At 47.6% G+C, this 13,677-nt stretch overlaps 1 protein-coding gene across 4 annotated transcripts in view; it reads left to right on the top strand.

The window, feature by feature from the left end:
- The first annotated feature begins 10,764 nt into the window (after window positions 1-10,764).
- Window positions 10,765-13,677, top strand: part of TRAK1 (trafficking kinesin protein 1) — a 111,704-nt gene continuing 108,791 nt past the window's right edge. Inside the window, exon 1 of one of the 4 annotated variants that reach the window (XM_046680199.1) lies at window positions 10,765-11,032. In XM_046680199.1, the coding sequence (XP_046536155.1) occupies window positions 10,942-11,032 (91 nt within the window). In that variant the 5' untranslated portion in view covers window positions 10,765-10,941. The remainder of the gene's footprint in view (window positions 11,033-13,677) is intronic. The other 3 variants (XM_046680208.1, XM_046680227.1, XM_046680234.1) reach the window with 3 other exon arrangements.

Here is a 13,677-nt window from a genome sequence, read left to right as displayed (position 1 = left end):
TACTTGGACCTGTGTGTTCAGAATTACTGAACCGTCACAGTCCCCAGATGCCTCAGATTCCTCTGCCCAGAAAAAGGAACGCTTGAAAGCTCAGGCACCTGGCTGGCCACAGAGGGGTCACCAAGGACCAGCTTCTCCTAGTCACCTTTGGGCCTCCAACCTGGAACTCTGTTCTGGTTTTCTCCTGACAACCTCTGAGTCTGTCCTGGAGGAAGCTCCTCTGTTAGCCCTTGAGACATAAGTGGTTTGTGTTCACAGAGGGAAGCTCAGTCTGCACAGCATCACTCGCTCGCCTGCCAGGAGTCACCTACATGTGGGTGGGAAAGGGTTCACGCTGATAGAACGTGGGAGCTGGGGAAAGGCCAGTGAGGACGCAGAGGCCCTCCTGCAACCCCACCTGCCTGCTTTCACAGCTCCTGGCGTGGCTGAGCTGTGAGGCTGCTTGTCGATGCTCGCTCAGTCCTTCCTTGTCCAGATACGGTGTCTGAGGCCCAGAGGAGCGAAACTATCTCCTCGCTGTCACACAGCTCTTGAGTTTTAGTTTAGATTCCGAGCTGCAAAAATCCTATGCTGGAGCAGAGAAAATCTTAGGAACTTGCCCGTGTGTACTTTGTCAGCAGAGTTGAGTTCAGCACCAAACTGGAATAAGCTTGAGTAGCCTGACAAGAACTCTGACAAGCTGGGGGCTTGGCTGGTTTGCTCCTGACTTGAGGAGGAGAAGAGTGAGGAAGGGGACCTGGGCCAAGGGCCCAGGCCCGAGGCGGGAGCGCTCTCCCAGCTCGCGTGCAGAGCCACCTCCGTGTGTACTTTCTCCTACTTCTTTTCCCGGCAACTCTTTTGCTGAAAAATTGACCAGGTTGCAGAATTTCTCACTCCTCTGCTAAGAAAAATCTCTCCTTCTTGCAGACTCCCCAAGCAGAATTCAATAAATGAAACAGAGCTGCTTTTATTATCTCTTAGAGCCATCCACTTTCACTTTGCTTAAGCCTTGTTTGTTTCCTCTGCCTGAAAGAAGCCTTTTGCTCCATGTGCCAGGGTTTGCTGGAGCCAGAGAGTATCCAGGGCTGCGGCTGCTTTGTTTCTGAACCCCGTGTGAAGCCTTGGAAATGCCTGCATCCATTAGATGGGGGTGGGGTGAGGGGGCAGCAGGAGACACAGCAAGCAACCACCTGCCAAGAATCTTTTTCACATTTTCACATTGGGTCCCAACACTTGTCTCAATTCAGACCTGGATGCCCCCTTTTCCTGGCTCTGTGACCTTTGGAAAGTTACTGAACCTCTCTGAACATTCTTTCCCTCCATTGTAAAATGGGGCTGGTAACAACACCCAGCTAAGGGGAGGGGTGGCAGTGGGTGGTGTAAGTTAGGGCTTCCAAAACACTTGACACAGTGTTTGCACACACGGTGAGCTCTCAGTAAGAGTAGGTATTGTTAGGATTTCACAGACGTGCACTGCCTTACAGAACACCAGTGTTCAAACTTGTGAAAATTTAGGAACATTCAAGAATCACTTCTCTTAGTACTTGAATAATTTTGAGGGAGGGTGATCCATGTGAAAGTTTGTAAGACTGGAGGGTTTCTTGTATGCTCAGCGCTGTGGTGGGTACTTTATTTGCATCCATATCAGTAACGCGTTGAACAGTCTGAGAGGTGTGGGGACTCTTACCCCGTAGAGGAGGAAACCAAGGCCCAGAGACCTCCAGGAACTCAACTCCTCATCTCCCCAAATGATGGTGTGGGGGTGTTGGCGCCGCGTGTTGGGCAGCCTCTTCTGCAGTGGCTGCTGCCTTCTGTGAGTCTGACTGGATGCCTAGCTCTTTATACTTCTGTTCTCTGAGCTCCTTGAGATCTTTGGTCATCAGCAGAAAATGCATTGTGAGTGAAAACACTGATAAACAGTTGTTCTGGGAAAATTGGTTTTGAATCATTAGGGTGTGTTTCAGAGCCCCACTCACCAGGCTGCAGCTGTCACCCCTCCCCTGCGAGCCCTGGGTCTCCCCAGAGGGCACATGCTGTGACTCCTTCAAGCTAGACACTAGGGTGAGGGACTTGCACGCTAGCCTATGAGTGGTCTGTAAATGAGGCTTCCTGATTCCTGTGGGTCACCTTACATGTTCCACCAGGAAGTCAGGTTTGGCGTGTCTAGGTCTGCATTGGAAAGGCTGAGGTGAGGGTGAATCGTGGGGAGCCCATGGGGCATGGGCTGCATCCCTGGAACGCGTCTGGAGTGCTTCCAGAGGTTTCCCTTTGCTTTCTGTTAGTCCTCAAGGTTAGCAGTGTGTCCTTTGGGAGTTGAGACCCTTTGGTTCCTCTGTGGGTCATGGAACCACAGCTTCACAGCTTCAGAAGGTCCTCAGAGTCATTTGGACTAAACCCCTTGTTTCATTCATTACTGTTTATTCTGCAAATATTTACTTAGGGCCTAACAGGTACCAGAACCAGCCCATGATTCCTAGGAGCTCACAGCTCGTGGGAGAGATGAGTCCTGGACAAGTGATGATGAAGGCTTGGAAGTCATGTCAATTACAGAGAGGCTTTTCCCAAAATGCACTCTGTGAAATAAATGCCATGTGCTTAAGTGACATGTGGAGCAAGGCTTCCTAGTGAAATAGGTTTCGAAATGCTGCCATATGAATATTATGGTAGAACCACAAAACGTGCCTGATTCTGAGACTCTGAAATTATGACGTCAGTGATAATGCTTACTTTGGGAACCACTTATGTACCTGGCATGGCGGTAAGGGCCCTACATGGATTGTCTCATTTTATAGAATTTAGTGGTTTGGGCGTGCTCTAATTTATAACTGTTTTTCTGTTGATAGAAATTTAGGCTGCTTCCCACTTGATTTTAATGCACTGAAGATTGGTCTTTTCATTTCCAGAGGGGCCTCTGGGTACAATGGAATGTTCGTCAGCCTTAAAAAGGAATGAAGTTCTGACACATGCTACAACATGGAGGAACCTTGAGGACACTATGCTAGGTGAAATAAGCCAGTCACAAAAAGACAAATACAGTATGATTCCGTTCATAGGAGGCACTTAGAGTAGTGAATTCATAGAAACAGACAGCGGACTGGTGGTTGCCAGTGGTTGGCAGGAGGGGAGAATGGGGAGTTGTTTAATGGGGACAAAGTTTCAGTTCTGCAAGATAAAAAGAATTCTGGAGATTGCTTGCACAACAATGTGATATACTTACCACTACTTAAAAATTAAGATGGTAGATTTTATGTTATGTGTTTTTTACCACAATAAAAAAAAAGGAAAAAGAATACTACTTTGACAAAAAAAATTCATAAGGTGAGAATTAAAATTCACAAATCATGGGGTGTGATGTACCTCAAGTGTGGCATGCGTATGAGTGCATGCACCTGGGTACTTAATTATTTTCACTGGGCTTTGAGATGAGAAAGTAAATTGAGGTAGTTCTGTTCTACTTGAAAAAAAAGAGGGGCCTCGAGCTTTTGAAGGCTTTGCCAGTTGCTGTGCATAGAAAATGTACTTTGGACTTCAAACTGGTTGCCTGCGTTCCCTTTTGAGGCTTGAGTGAGCATTTGCTGATGTCTCCCGAATTTGGATCTTTAGAAAGTGCTGATACTTACTTGAACTATTTGTTTCATAGCAGTATGTTTCTGGGTTGAGTGTCTGACAACCGTAAATTGAGGCAGAGGTAGCCGGAGGAGGGCCAGGAGCGATTCAGGGCTAGCAATCAGGATTTAGGCCAACTTCCTTATCTTCATCTCAGATGATGAAAGGGAAAGTTGTATCATCCATGGCTGAAGTCCTCTTCAAGAAATCTTTATGTTTTAGACCCTTTGTTTTTTTTAAAAAAAACTCATTGATTTGAATGGAATGTTCTTAGTTTTCAGTAGAACAAGAGCATTTTGTAAAGGGAGAAAGTATTTCAAACTTCTGTGTAAGGATCCTATAGAATGTGTCTAAGCTTTGAGTGAGGGGTCAATCTTTTGAAGTCTGCATTCATTATCTGCCGTCTCTCTGTCTAGGGACTCTTTCTATGTTGATGCACTCATACCTGCTCTGAAACTTGCTTTTCACAGCTGCGTAGTTGACGTCTCTGTGGCTGCGCTGTAATTGACACGATCGTCTCTGTTGCATGTTAGGTGGGAAAGGGCTCTTGGCATGTAAGTGTCCTATATGACCTTGGCCCATGCATACTCGGGCGCAAGAGCCACATACGTTTTGCCAGGCTGTATTTCCAAATTTATATCCCCCGCCCCTCATAATGCATAAGACTAAGTTTCCTAAAACTCTTGCCAAATTGAACATTGTTATAATCTTTACATCTTTGTCAGTCTGATAAATCTTTTGGGTCACTGTTAAGGTTCTCTATATCCTTTGCGCATTTTTCTTTTGGGCTGTTTGCCTCAGGGTTGTGACTCATGTGCATTATGTAGACAGTATTAATCTCACTGCCCCTTTTACTTTAGCACGTCTTCCTCACCTTTGACTTCTTTATGTTGATCTGTTCACTAGTGATCTATTTATCTGTGGGGTGTGGTCAGCAGACCGGGAACTCCTCGGGACTATTGGAGGTCTTTACTGTTTTTAAGTATCTGACAGTGTCTTTCTGTTGTTTTTGTATGTAACAATAGCTTAATTGGTTCACTTCTGGGGGTCTTCTGGTCCACCCCCTCGGGCTTCTCTTGCCCAGGATGGTTTTGGAGTTCTGCTGGGAAGTCTAGACTTTTTCTTTTCTTTTTTTTTTTTGAGAAAGATTAGCCGATCCTCCTCTTTCTGCTGACGAAGACTGGCCCTGAGTTAACATCCGTGCCCATCTTCCTCTACTTTATATGTGGGACGCCTGCCACAGCATGGCTTTTGCTAATCGGTGCCATGTCTGCACCCAGGATCCGAACTGGCGAACCCCAGGCCACCGAGAAGCAGAACACGTAAACTTAACCGCTGCGCCACTGGGCCAGCCCCTAGACTTTTTCTTACAGGCGGCTTATCCATTTGTCTGTATTTTCTGTATTTGAATCACTGACTAGATGCCACAGTCCACTTTTATCTCTGGTTACCTTTCACTTTTCACCAGGAATATATAGTCTCCTTGATCCCCTTCCCATTTTTATACTTATTTCCCCATTTTTATGAGAGCAGGAAGTTTGTCACCTACCTAGGCTGAGTTCATTTATAATAGGTACTCTTGGTATATTTTGGTAAATAAGCTCTTGTTGAGGGAAAATGTCACAGACCCTAGGCTGTAGTTTTCTTTTAGAACTGTACCATGTGGCTGAAATATCTACTAACTTTCCTTTTTTTTTTTTGAGGAAGATTAACCCTGAGCTAACATCTGCTGCCAATTGTCCTTTTTTTTTTTTTTTGGCTCAAGAAGATTGGCCCTGAGCTAATATCCATGCCCATCTTCCTCTACTTTATATGTGGGATGCCTGCCACAGCATGGCTTGACAAGCAGTGCATACATCCATACCTGGGATCCAAACTGGTGAACCCTGGGCCACCAAAGCAGAATGTGCAAACTTAACTGCTGTGCCACCAGGCTGGCCCCTTTTTTTCTTTCTTTTTAGATGAACTGTAATGCATCATTTTCTAGAGCAGTAGTTCTCAAACTTTCTTGGTTCCAGGACCCCTTAAAATTATTGAGGACCCCAAAGAGCTTTTGTTTATATGGGTTATATTGATTCATATGTGTTGTATGAGAAATCAAAACCGAAATTTTAAATCTCAAGGATATAGAAGTATGCATTCCATTAATTAGCCTTCAAGCAAGGGCATCCTCACACCTCTCGTGGTCTCTAGAACACTCTATTTTACATCCGTGAGGGAATGAGAGTGAAAGTAGCTCAGAAAATCGTTTGACCTTGTGGACCCTTTAAACTGGTCTCGGGGAACCCCATGGGTTCTCATGCCACACTTTGAGAACTGTTGTGCTAAAGAATGTTTCTCAGACTTCCTGCCTTGTTTATTGAGCTCATGTTTGACGTTTTTGCCAGGTGTGTGCGTTCATGTGTACGTGCATACACATTTGGTGTGTGTGGAGGTGGGCTGGGGGGAGAGGGGCCATTGCTGAATTAAGGGCTAACTTCTAAGGCAGTAGTGCCCTCCTGAAATGTGTGGAGTCCCCTGCCTGTAGGTTGGCTGTTGCTGGAGCCAAGTGGAGTCCTCAGCAGCCTCTGTCCTGCACCACCCCTTTTCCAGCAGTTAGTTATCTTTTAGTCACAGGCAGATTTTAAATGGGGGGTGTGAATTACTGGGTTAGGCTGATGTTGCTGGCGTGGCTCCTGGAGAGAGCTTGACCTGCTGGGCCTGAGGGTCTTAACCTCTTGTCCTTGGTTCCCCCTGTGAATGGGCTGATTTTCTTGAAATTGCATGTGTGTTTTTGGAATTAGATCTGTAGTTTCATCATATTCTAAAAGGAATCCCTTATTAGGGACATGCGTTAAAGCTCCTGAAGAGTTGAGAATGTATCATGGTTGAAAGAGGTTGAGAGAAACGTCACATCTTACCTAATTCAATATGCAAACAAAAGTGTCTGTAAATCCTGTAGAAATAGATCGATGTGTCTTCCGCAGAATGCACATGCACAGCTCTTCTCCCACGGTGGCGCTGCCAGGTGTCCTGCATGTCCTTATTTCAGGGTAGATGTCATCATTTTAGCTGTGGTCCAGTTTATTTGCTTAGAGCTACCTCAAGACAGGTTTCAGTTAGTAAATAAAGCGATATGCTCCATACGTTGGTCATATTGATACCTGGTTGAATGGAACTTCATTGCAATTCTTTTATTGACACTGAGGAATTTGATGGGAAATGCCTTGGCTTGAAGGAAATGCTTTTCAGAATTTGTAATCTGAACCCTCATCATCTTGGAAGAGGCTCTTATTTTCTAAAGATGTTGTCCTGTGTATTCAGAGACTCTAAGTAACTGTGCTCCTCTCTCCGCGTTGCCCTGTAGATTTTATGTAAGGAGCGCCTGCTGGTGTGCCAGACCTACCAGGGGCCATCCACCCAACTGTCCCAGACTCCGGCAGCAGGACCCCCGATGGCAGTGAGCACCTCCCCTTGAAACCTGCCAAGCTGGACGCCACAGTTCTGCACGACGACACTTTGGCCAACTCCGTGCCCCCTTCGGAGGGATGCAGCCATGCAGTCCTAGCCTGTGGCCCGGGCATCCCTGAGGAGCACTATGTAAGCGAGGCTGTGGAAGATGCTCCCAGCTGCAGAGGGTACCGGGATGCCTGCACCATCACCGGTAAGGGGCCTTTCCCTGCCAGGGAGGGAGGGAGGGCAGGAGAGAGGCCTCAGTCAGTGAGGACTGGGGAGGGGTGTGGCCACAGGAGTGGATCTGGGGAGGTAGGTGGGGAATGGGGAGGGACCACCAGAGTACAGAGTCTGAGCTTTGGGATTGTAAGACCTGCCCCCTAGAGCTGGCTCTGCCGGTGAATAATTCTGCGGCTTGTGTCAGTCACTGAGCTGCCTGAGATGAAGACAGCGCCTCATAGAATTGTCCTGAAGGTTGAAGATGGGAATGTTGAACCCCGAGCAGCATGCGTGGCCCATGGCGATGCTCAGTGTGGTCTGGCCCCTTCCCTCTCTCTGAGGCTTGGTTTCTTCAGACATAAGATAGGTGTCATGGAAATAACACACTGTGGTGTTGTGGGGTGCAAAAATGGGGAGGTACATGTAGTTCCCTTTGTGCACTGTCAAGATTTGCACAGATGTCGGTTCTTACAGGTGCCTGTGTCAGTCACACCTTCCCAGGGTAGTCCCCTCCCTGTCCACCGGCAGCATCTGCTGTTCAGCACAGTGTCCTGAAGCTCTTGCTCGTTTTCTTTTCCCCAGGGGAACACTGGGACAAGTGCTGGAGGCCAGCACAGGAGAGGGCTCTGAGTGGAAAGGGTGTGGTGTGGTGTGGTGTGCAGAACAGCATGGGGAGCAGAGTTATCGTTAAACCAGTTGCAGGTCTATCGAAGTTTGCTCTGTTGCTTATTTTTATCTGCAGTGTTTACTTTTGTCCTCTTGTTTGAAAGAATGCCCAGTGACAGTTTAGTACATGCAAATTGGCCTCCAGTAGCTTTTCATTGTTCTATCTCACCAGGTAAGCATTGAGGACTCGTGTGTGTCTGGAGTTTCCTGAGGACAGAGGGGCGCAGAGATGGCCCGGGATCCCAGCCTGGGTGCCTTGCCTTGTGCTGAGCTCCCATCCCCACGAGTGGCCCTCCCTCCACTGGTGCAGTGAATCCCACCCCTGCTTGCCTGCTCCCTGCGGGACGTGGTTCTAGCATCTCTCGGCTCTCTACTATGTCATCCGTTTCCCTTACTCGTGGATCTTTCTCTTTAGCACAAAAACATGCTATGATCTCTCCCTTCTTAAAAAGAATCCTTCTTAGCCCTCCTTTGCCCACAGCCACTGCCCTGTGACTCTGTTCCATGTTTGCTGACTCCAGTTTCTCTTCTCCTGTTTTCTTCTGCATCCACTGCATGCAGGTTTGTGACCTCCCTGTTCCCCCAGCACGAGTGGCCTTGTTCAGTCCAGGGATTCATCCTCAGCCTTCGTCTTCTTGCCATGTCAGCAGGAGTTGACACTGTCGTCCACCCACGTCTCCTGGAAATATGGTCCTCCCTTGGCTTCGGGTCCTGACTCTCCTGGTCCTCCTACCTTGCTGGCTGCGCCTCCTCTTCTCCCCAGCCTGGGACATTGGGGGGCCCGGGGCTCAGCCCTCCAGCCCCTTGCTCTCCCATGTACACTCACACCCTAAGTGATTTCACCCAGTCTCCAGGATGTAAAATCTCCAATTCCTCAGACTAGACTTTTCCTCTGAAGGCCAGATGTGTCAGTCTAACTCCAAATAAAACGTTTTCACTTGGTTTCCCAACAGGCAGCTCAAATGTACGTGGCCAAAGATGAGCTCCTGGTTTCCACCTCCACCTGGTTTCCTTGTGGTCGTCCCTGTCTTTGTAAATGGCACTTCTATCCTTCCAGGTGCCCAGGCCAAGAACCTGGGAGCATCCTCTGTATTTCTTTCATATCCCAGTTTGCTGGGAAGTCTGTTGGCTCCTTCTTCAGAGTCTGTCCAGAATTGACTCTCTCGCTGACTCCGCAGCAGCTACTCTGCTCTAAGCCATCTTCATCGTGTGCCCGGATTACGGCGGAGGCCTCCTGATTGGGCCTCCTGCTTCACCGCTTGCCTTTGTGCAATCCATTCTCCGCCCAGCTATGAGAGTCGCTTTTTAAATACAAGGTCAGATGATTTAACTCTTCTGCCCCAAACCTCCAGTGGGCTCCCATCTGACTGTGGCCTATGAGGGTCTAAGTGAGAGGACTTCCCCTGTCCCTCTGACCTGTCCCTCTCTGCCTGCTCCTCTCCAGGCACGCTGGCCTCCTTGCTAATCCTTGGACACACCGGGAATGTCCCACCTCAAGACCCTTGTTCTTGCTGCTGCCTGCATGGATCTCCTGAGCCCCAGGTGTCCTTGTGATTCTCTCTTCACTTTCTCCAAATGACATTTCATTAGAGGCCTTCTGTGATGCCCTAATAAAGAGTGAGCCATCTCTGCCTTTCCCCATCTCCCTTTCCCGCTTTACCTTCCTCCTCAGACTTAGCCATGAGATACTGTGTGTTTGTATTTTGTCTGCCAAACTTGCTGTAGAATATAAACTCCCCCAGGGCCAGGACTGTGTGCACCCCTGAATCCCAGGAGCTGAAATAGCATTGCATGTGGCTAGTGCTTAGTAAACGTTTGCTGGGTGAACAAATTGTGTTATTTAATTATTACCGCATCCCTCTGAAGTGGGTACTGTTACCCCTTTTGTACAGGTAAAGAGACTAAATCACAAAAGGTTCCACATCTTGCCTATGATCCCTGAGCTCCGAGGGGCGAGACTTGCCTCCAGGTCATGACCCCAGGGCACGTGTTCTCTGCCACCTAGGAATACAGTCCAGTGCGTTAGACAGATGAACCAGTGGAAATTGGCGGCACCCATGGTTAGCTCAGTGATGAGCACTCATACACAAGAGAGCACCAAGCTAGGTGCCTGGCCTAGCCTTGGAGGGGAAAGGACAAGGGAGGACCAGGAGGGCTTCGTGGAGGAGGCAGTGTCCCAACTGCGTCTACATTTGTCCAAACATGTGAACTAACCCCTGGGATTCTAGTGGCGTCTGTGCCAATGAAGTCCAGGAAATATCCAAGCTATTAAAGCAGTTTCACTTTCTCTGAATGTGACAACCGAGGGCAAAGAAATGGCAGAATGCACTGCTGACACTTCAAACCCCACAGGGCGTGGCAACCGGAGGTTCTTTGCTAGAACATCTTTAGCCAGCGCCGTTGGATAGCTGAGCTCAGTGCCATCACGTTTGGCAGTGGCTTGGTTAACAGTAGTGTAAACACAGGCAGTGTGACGCGTGTCGGGTGCTGGGCAGCCAGACGGTGCAGAATGTGCTCAGGTTAAAGTCTCATTAGGGGGTCACTGAGGGGAAGACAGGATGGAAACCATTCTCGGAGAGACCTGGAGAATGCGTATGTGGACTCCAAGGGCTCTGCCTAGTGCTGCCCCGGGGGACCATTTGGCATCCGGCCTCTGATAGAAACACTCCGCCCCCAGCTCCCACTGAGCACTGGGATGAACAGCAGACTTTGTTCCTCTTTAGTTTTTAGGCAAAGCCGAATGCCAGTCACAAAGCCTGCTCCCCCCACCCCCAACCTAGGGATATCACATTTTAGGTGCGTCATTTTCTGTTTGGGGTGGTTTAACAAGATGAGCCGATAGGGTGCCCAGGCGGCCTGGAGTTACGTAACCCATTGTGCGTCCAGGGCAGCTCACAATCTTAGGATTTGCCCCAACAAGCAAGCTCAGAAAACTGCTGAGGAAGGCGCAGGAAGGTGGTTGTGCGAGGTCCTGCCCGGCTGGGCTCTCATGGAGAATCGCTTTTCTCCCTGCGTTGCCTTTGGAGTTGGTTTCTGCACATGGCATTGGTATTTCCATTCAGGCCGCCCATCGGGGCCCAGCCTCTGCCAGGACCCTGCCAAGGCAGGCTCGTTCGGACAAACTCGCGTGGTAAGTGTGTCTGCCGGGTGTTTGTTCTTTGTGATGTGGCTGGAAACGAGAAAAGACCAGGAGAAGTAGTTTCTCTCCTGCTTAGCAGGTTGTCCTTGGACATGTCATCGGGAAATTGCAATATTGAATCATTGACAGGCAGAATGGAGGGACCCTAGAGACAGCCTGGCCCTCGTCCCCTCATCCAGGATCAGAGGAGGCAAGTAACCTGTGGGGCCATGAGCAGTGGGTCTGAATTGGGACCCGGCCTGCCAGACTTCCACCACCTTTCCCTTCCCAATTCTTCGCAATGCCTAACCATGGCCTCTAAGGCCCCCTGTGGCATCTCCGACGCTGTGATTTTCCTTGTCTTGTGTCTTGATCCTGGTTTCGTAGAGACTCACCTGGTTTCTGGGTCAGCAAAGAATTTTTCAAAAGGTGAAGTGCTGAGTACGTTAATGTCTCCCTCCTTCCCTCTTTTCCAGCCTCACTTTCTTTTTTTTTTTCTTTATTAAATGTGCTTGTCTCTCTACCTCTGATCCACACCCTGGTGATGGAGAGCTTGCTAATCAGTTCTGCTCTGGCTTGTCTCCCTTGCTATGGGGCTGACGTTTCTCCTCACTTCCTCTAAGCTGATCAGGGTCTGATGGTTGATGACCCGTCTGGTTTCTGTCCTGTTGATACGCTGTTACTCAAGAGCTGTCTAGGCCCAAACCTAGTGAATTCCTGAGAGCTATGAGCTCCTCTTGTCCCATTCCAGTCACTTGTAGGTTTTAGGACATGTGAGACTTTGGATGAGAGAAGATTATGGAGATGCTGTGAATGTGTGTGTTTGCTCAAATTATTAAGGACTTCAAGGCTTATCCAATAATTGTGCTCAAGATTGGTGGTTACCAGAGGGGAAGGGACTGGGAGGAGGGTGAAAGGGCTAAAGGGGCACATATGTATGGCGACAAATGGAAACTAGACTGTTGGTGGTGAACACAATGCAGTGTATACAGAAGATGAAGTATAATGATGTACACCTGAAATTTACACAATGTTATAAACCAATGTGACCTTGATAAAATCTTTTTAAAAGTTCTGTTCAACTGGTGTCTATTCAAGGCCAGCTTTTTGCTGGGGTCCATCAATGAGAACTGGTCTTGCCCTCAGAGCCTTGGAGGTGGGCAGAGGTATAAATGACCGGCTGTGACCCCCATAGGATTGTTCCAAGTACACTTACAGGAGCATCCTGCCTGGGTGTCCTCTTCATCAAAGGACCACTGTTTAGGATTTCTTCCTTTTCTATCACTGATTTAAGCCACCAAACTTGATGATTTATCCTCTGAAAACATGCTCAAATTATTAAGGACTTCTTTTATGAATTAAATTTAGGGTCTTATCAATTCCTGTCTAGTATAAAATTTTTAATGTGTTTTCCATTGAAAATTTATATCTAAATGCTACTTACTTGGCTAAATGGAACAGAAAAGAATGCACAGTGAAATATTCCTTCTTTCACGGAGTAAGAAGATTGAATTGGAATCTAGGGCATTACAGTTTTCTTCTAAATTTGTAACTCAGAAATGTTTCTTGCTCCTTATCTCACTGGAATCTCCCCTATTTAATGGTTGATTTGCTTTTGCAGTTGTAATGCAGGAGGGGCCCTATTCTGATTTCTAGAGCTAACATTTAATCTTTAGCAAAAATGCAGAAAAGTTCACCACAGTCTTTTAAACATGCTGGAAATGATTTTGGGGGTCACCAGCTTCCAGTCAGTTTCCCCTCAGTTCCTCATCATGAGATGAACGGGTAGAATACTTATCTCACAGGGTTTTTGACATAAATTGTAAGATTTAGTAAGATTCTCGACATGATTGGGGGGCTACAGTTCCACTTGCTTGAAGTATTTTTATCCTCCTCCTACTTGGTTTTTATTCTTAATTTGAAACAAGTTTTTAATGTATCTAATGTATTCATGTTACTCTTTGCCCACTTGAAACCGTTTTAGGAAGCCAGCAAATAATAAATTATAATAAAAAAGTTAAAAAGTAATCTTATCAAAGACTTCATGAGGAGTGCTTTGCAGGGGCTTCAGAACATTGATCCCAGCCACAAATAGCCTTCCTAATGGTGTTCCTTTAAATGCTGAGTTTTCATAATTGATTTACATTCATTTGAGGTGCAAGTATCAGAGGGAGGGTCACTTCAGAAGCAGCCCCGCTTTCTCAAGGATCTCTCCTTTCAGTGTCACCAGACCAGGGTTCGGAGGCAGTTGCTGGCTCAGGGGCCAGGCGTGGGCCTCTGCCCTTATTAGCGCCCTGTTCTTCCCTCACAGCCGAGGGCTGCTGTAGGGGCTTTCCAGGGATGCACTGAGAGAGGGTACAGGGTGCAGGCATCGCCCCTGTCCACACGGTGCACTGGTGACTCCAGGACTCATAGCCCCATGAGGAACTTTGGGGTCAGAAACTTGTCTGTATTCTGTGACCCCTGCTCTCTTGTGAACAGTGACGAACTTGAGTACACCAAGGCGAAACTATCATGAACTGCAACTTTATAAATGTAATTAGACCCAGAATGAATCAGATTTCAAAAATCTTCTCTTAGGGCTCTCCAGAGAAAAAGAACCAACAATGGGGGGAGCGGTTTATTATAAGGAATTGGTTCACATGATTATGGAGACT

The sequence above is a fragment of the Equus quagga genome, chromosome 1 (assembly GCF_021613505.1).
Source record: "Equus quagga isolate Etosha38 chromosome 1, UCLA_HA_Equagga_1.0, whole genome shotgun sequence".
Lineage (NCBI taxonomy): Eukaryota > Metazoa > Chordata > Mammalia > Perissodactyla > Equidae > Equus > Equus quagga.
The sequence above is the reverse complement of the archived record's forward strand: the minus strand, read 5'-3'. Positions and strand labels throughout refer to the sequence as shown.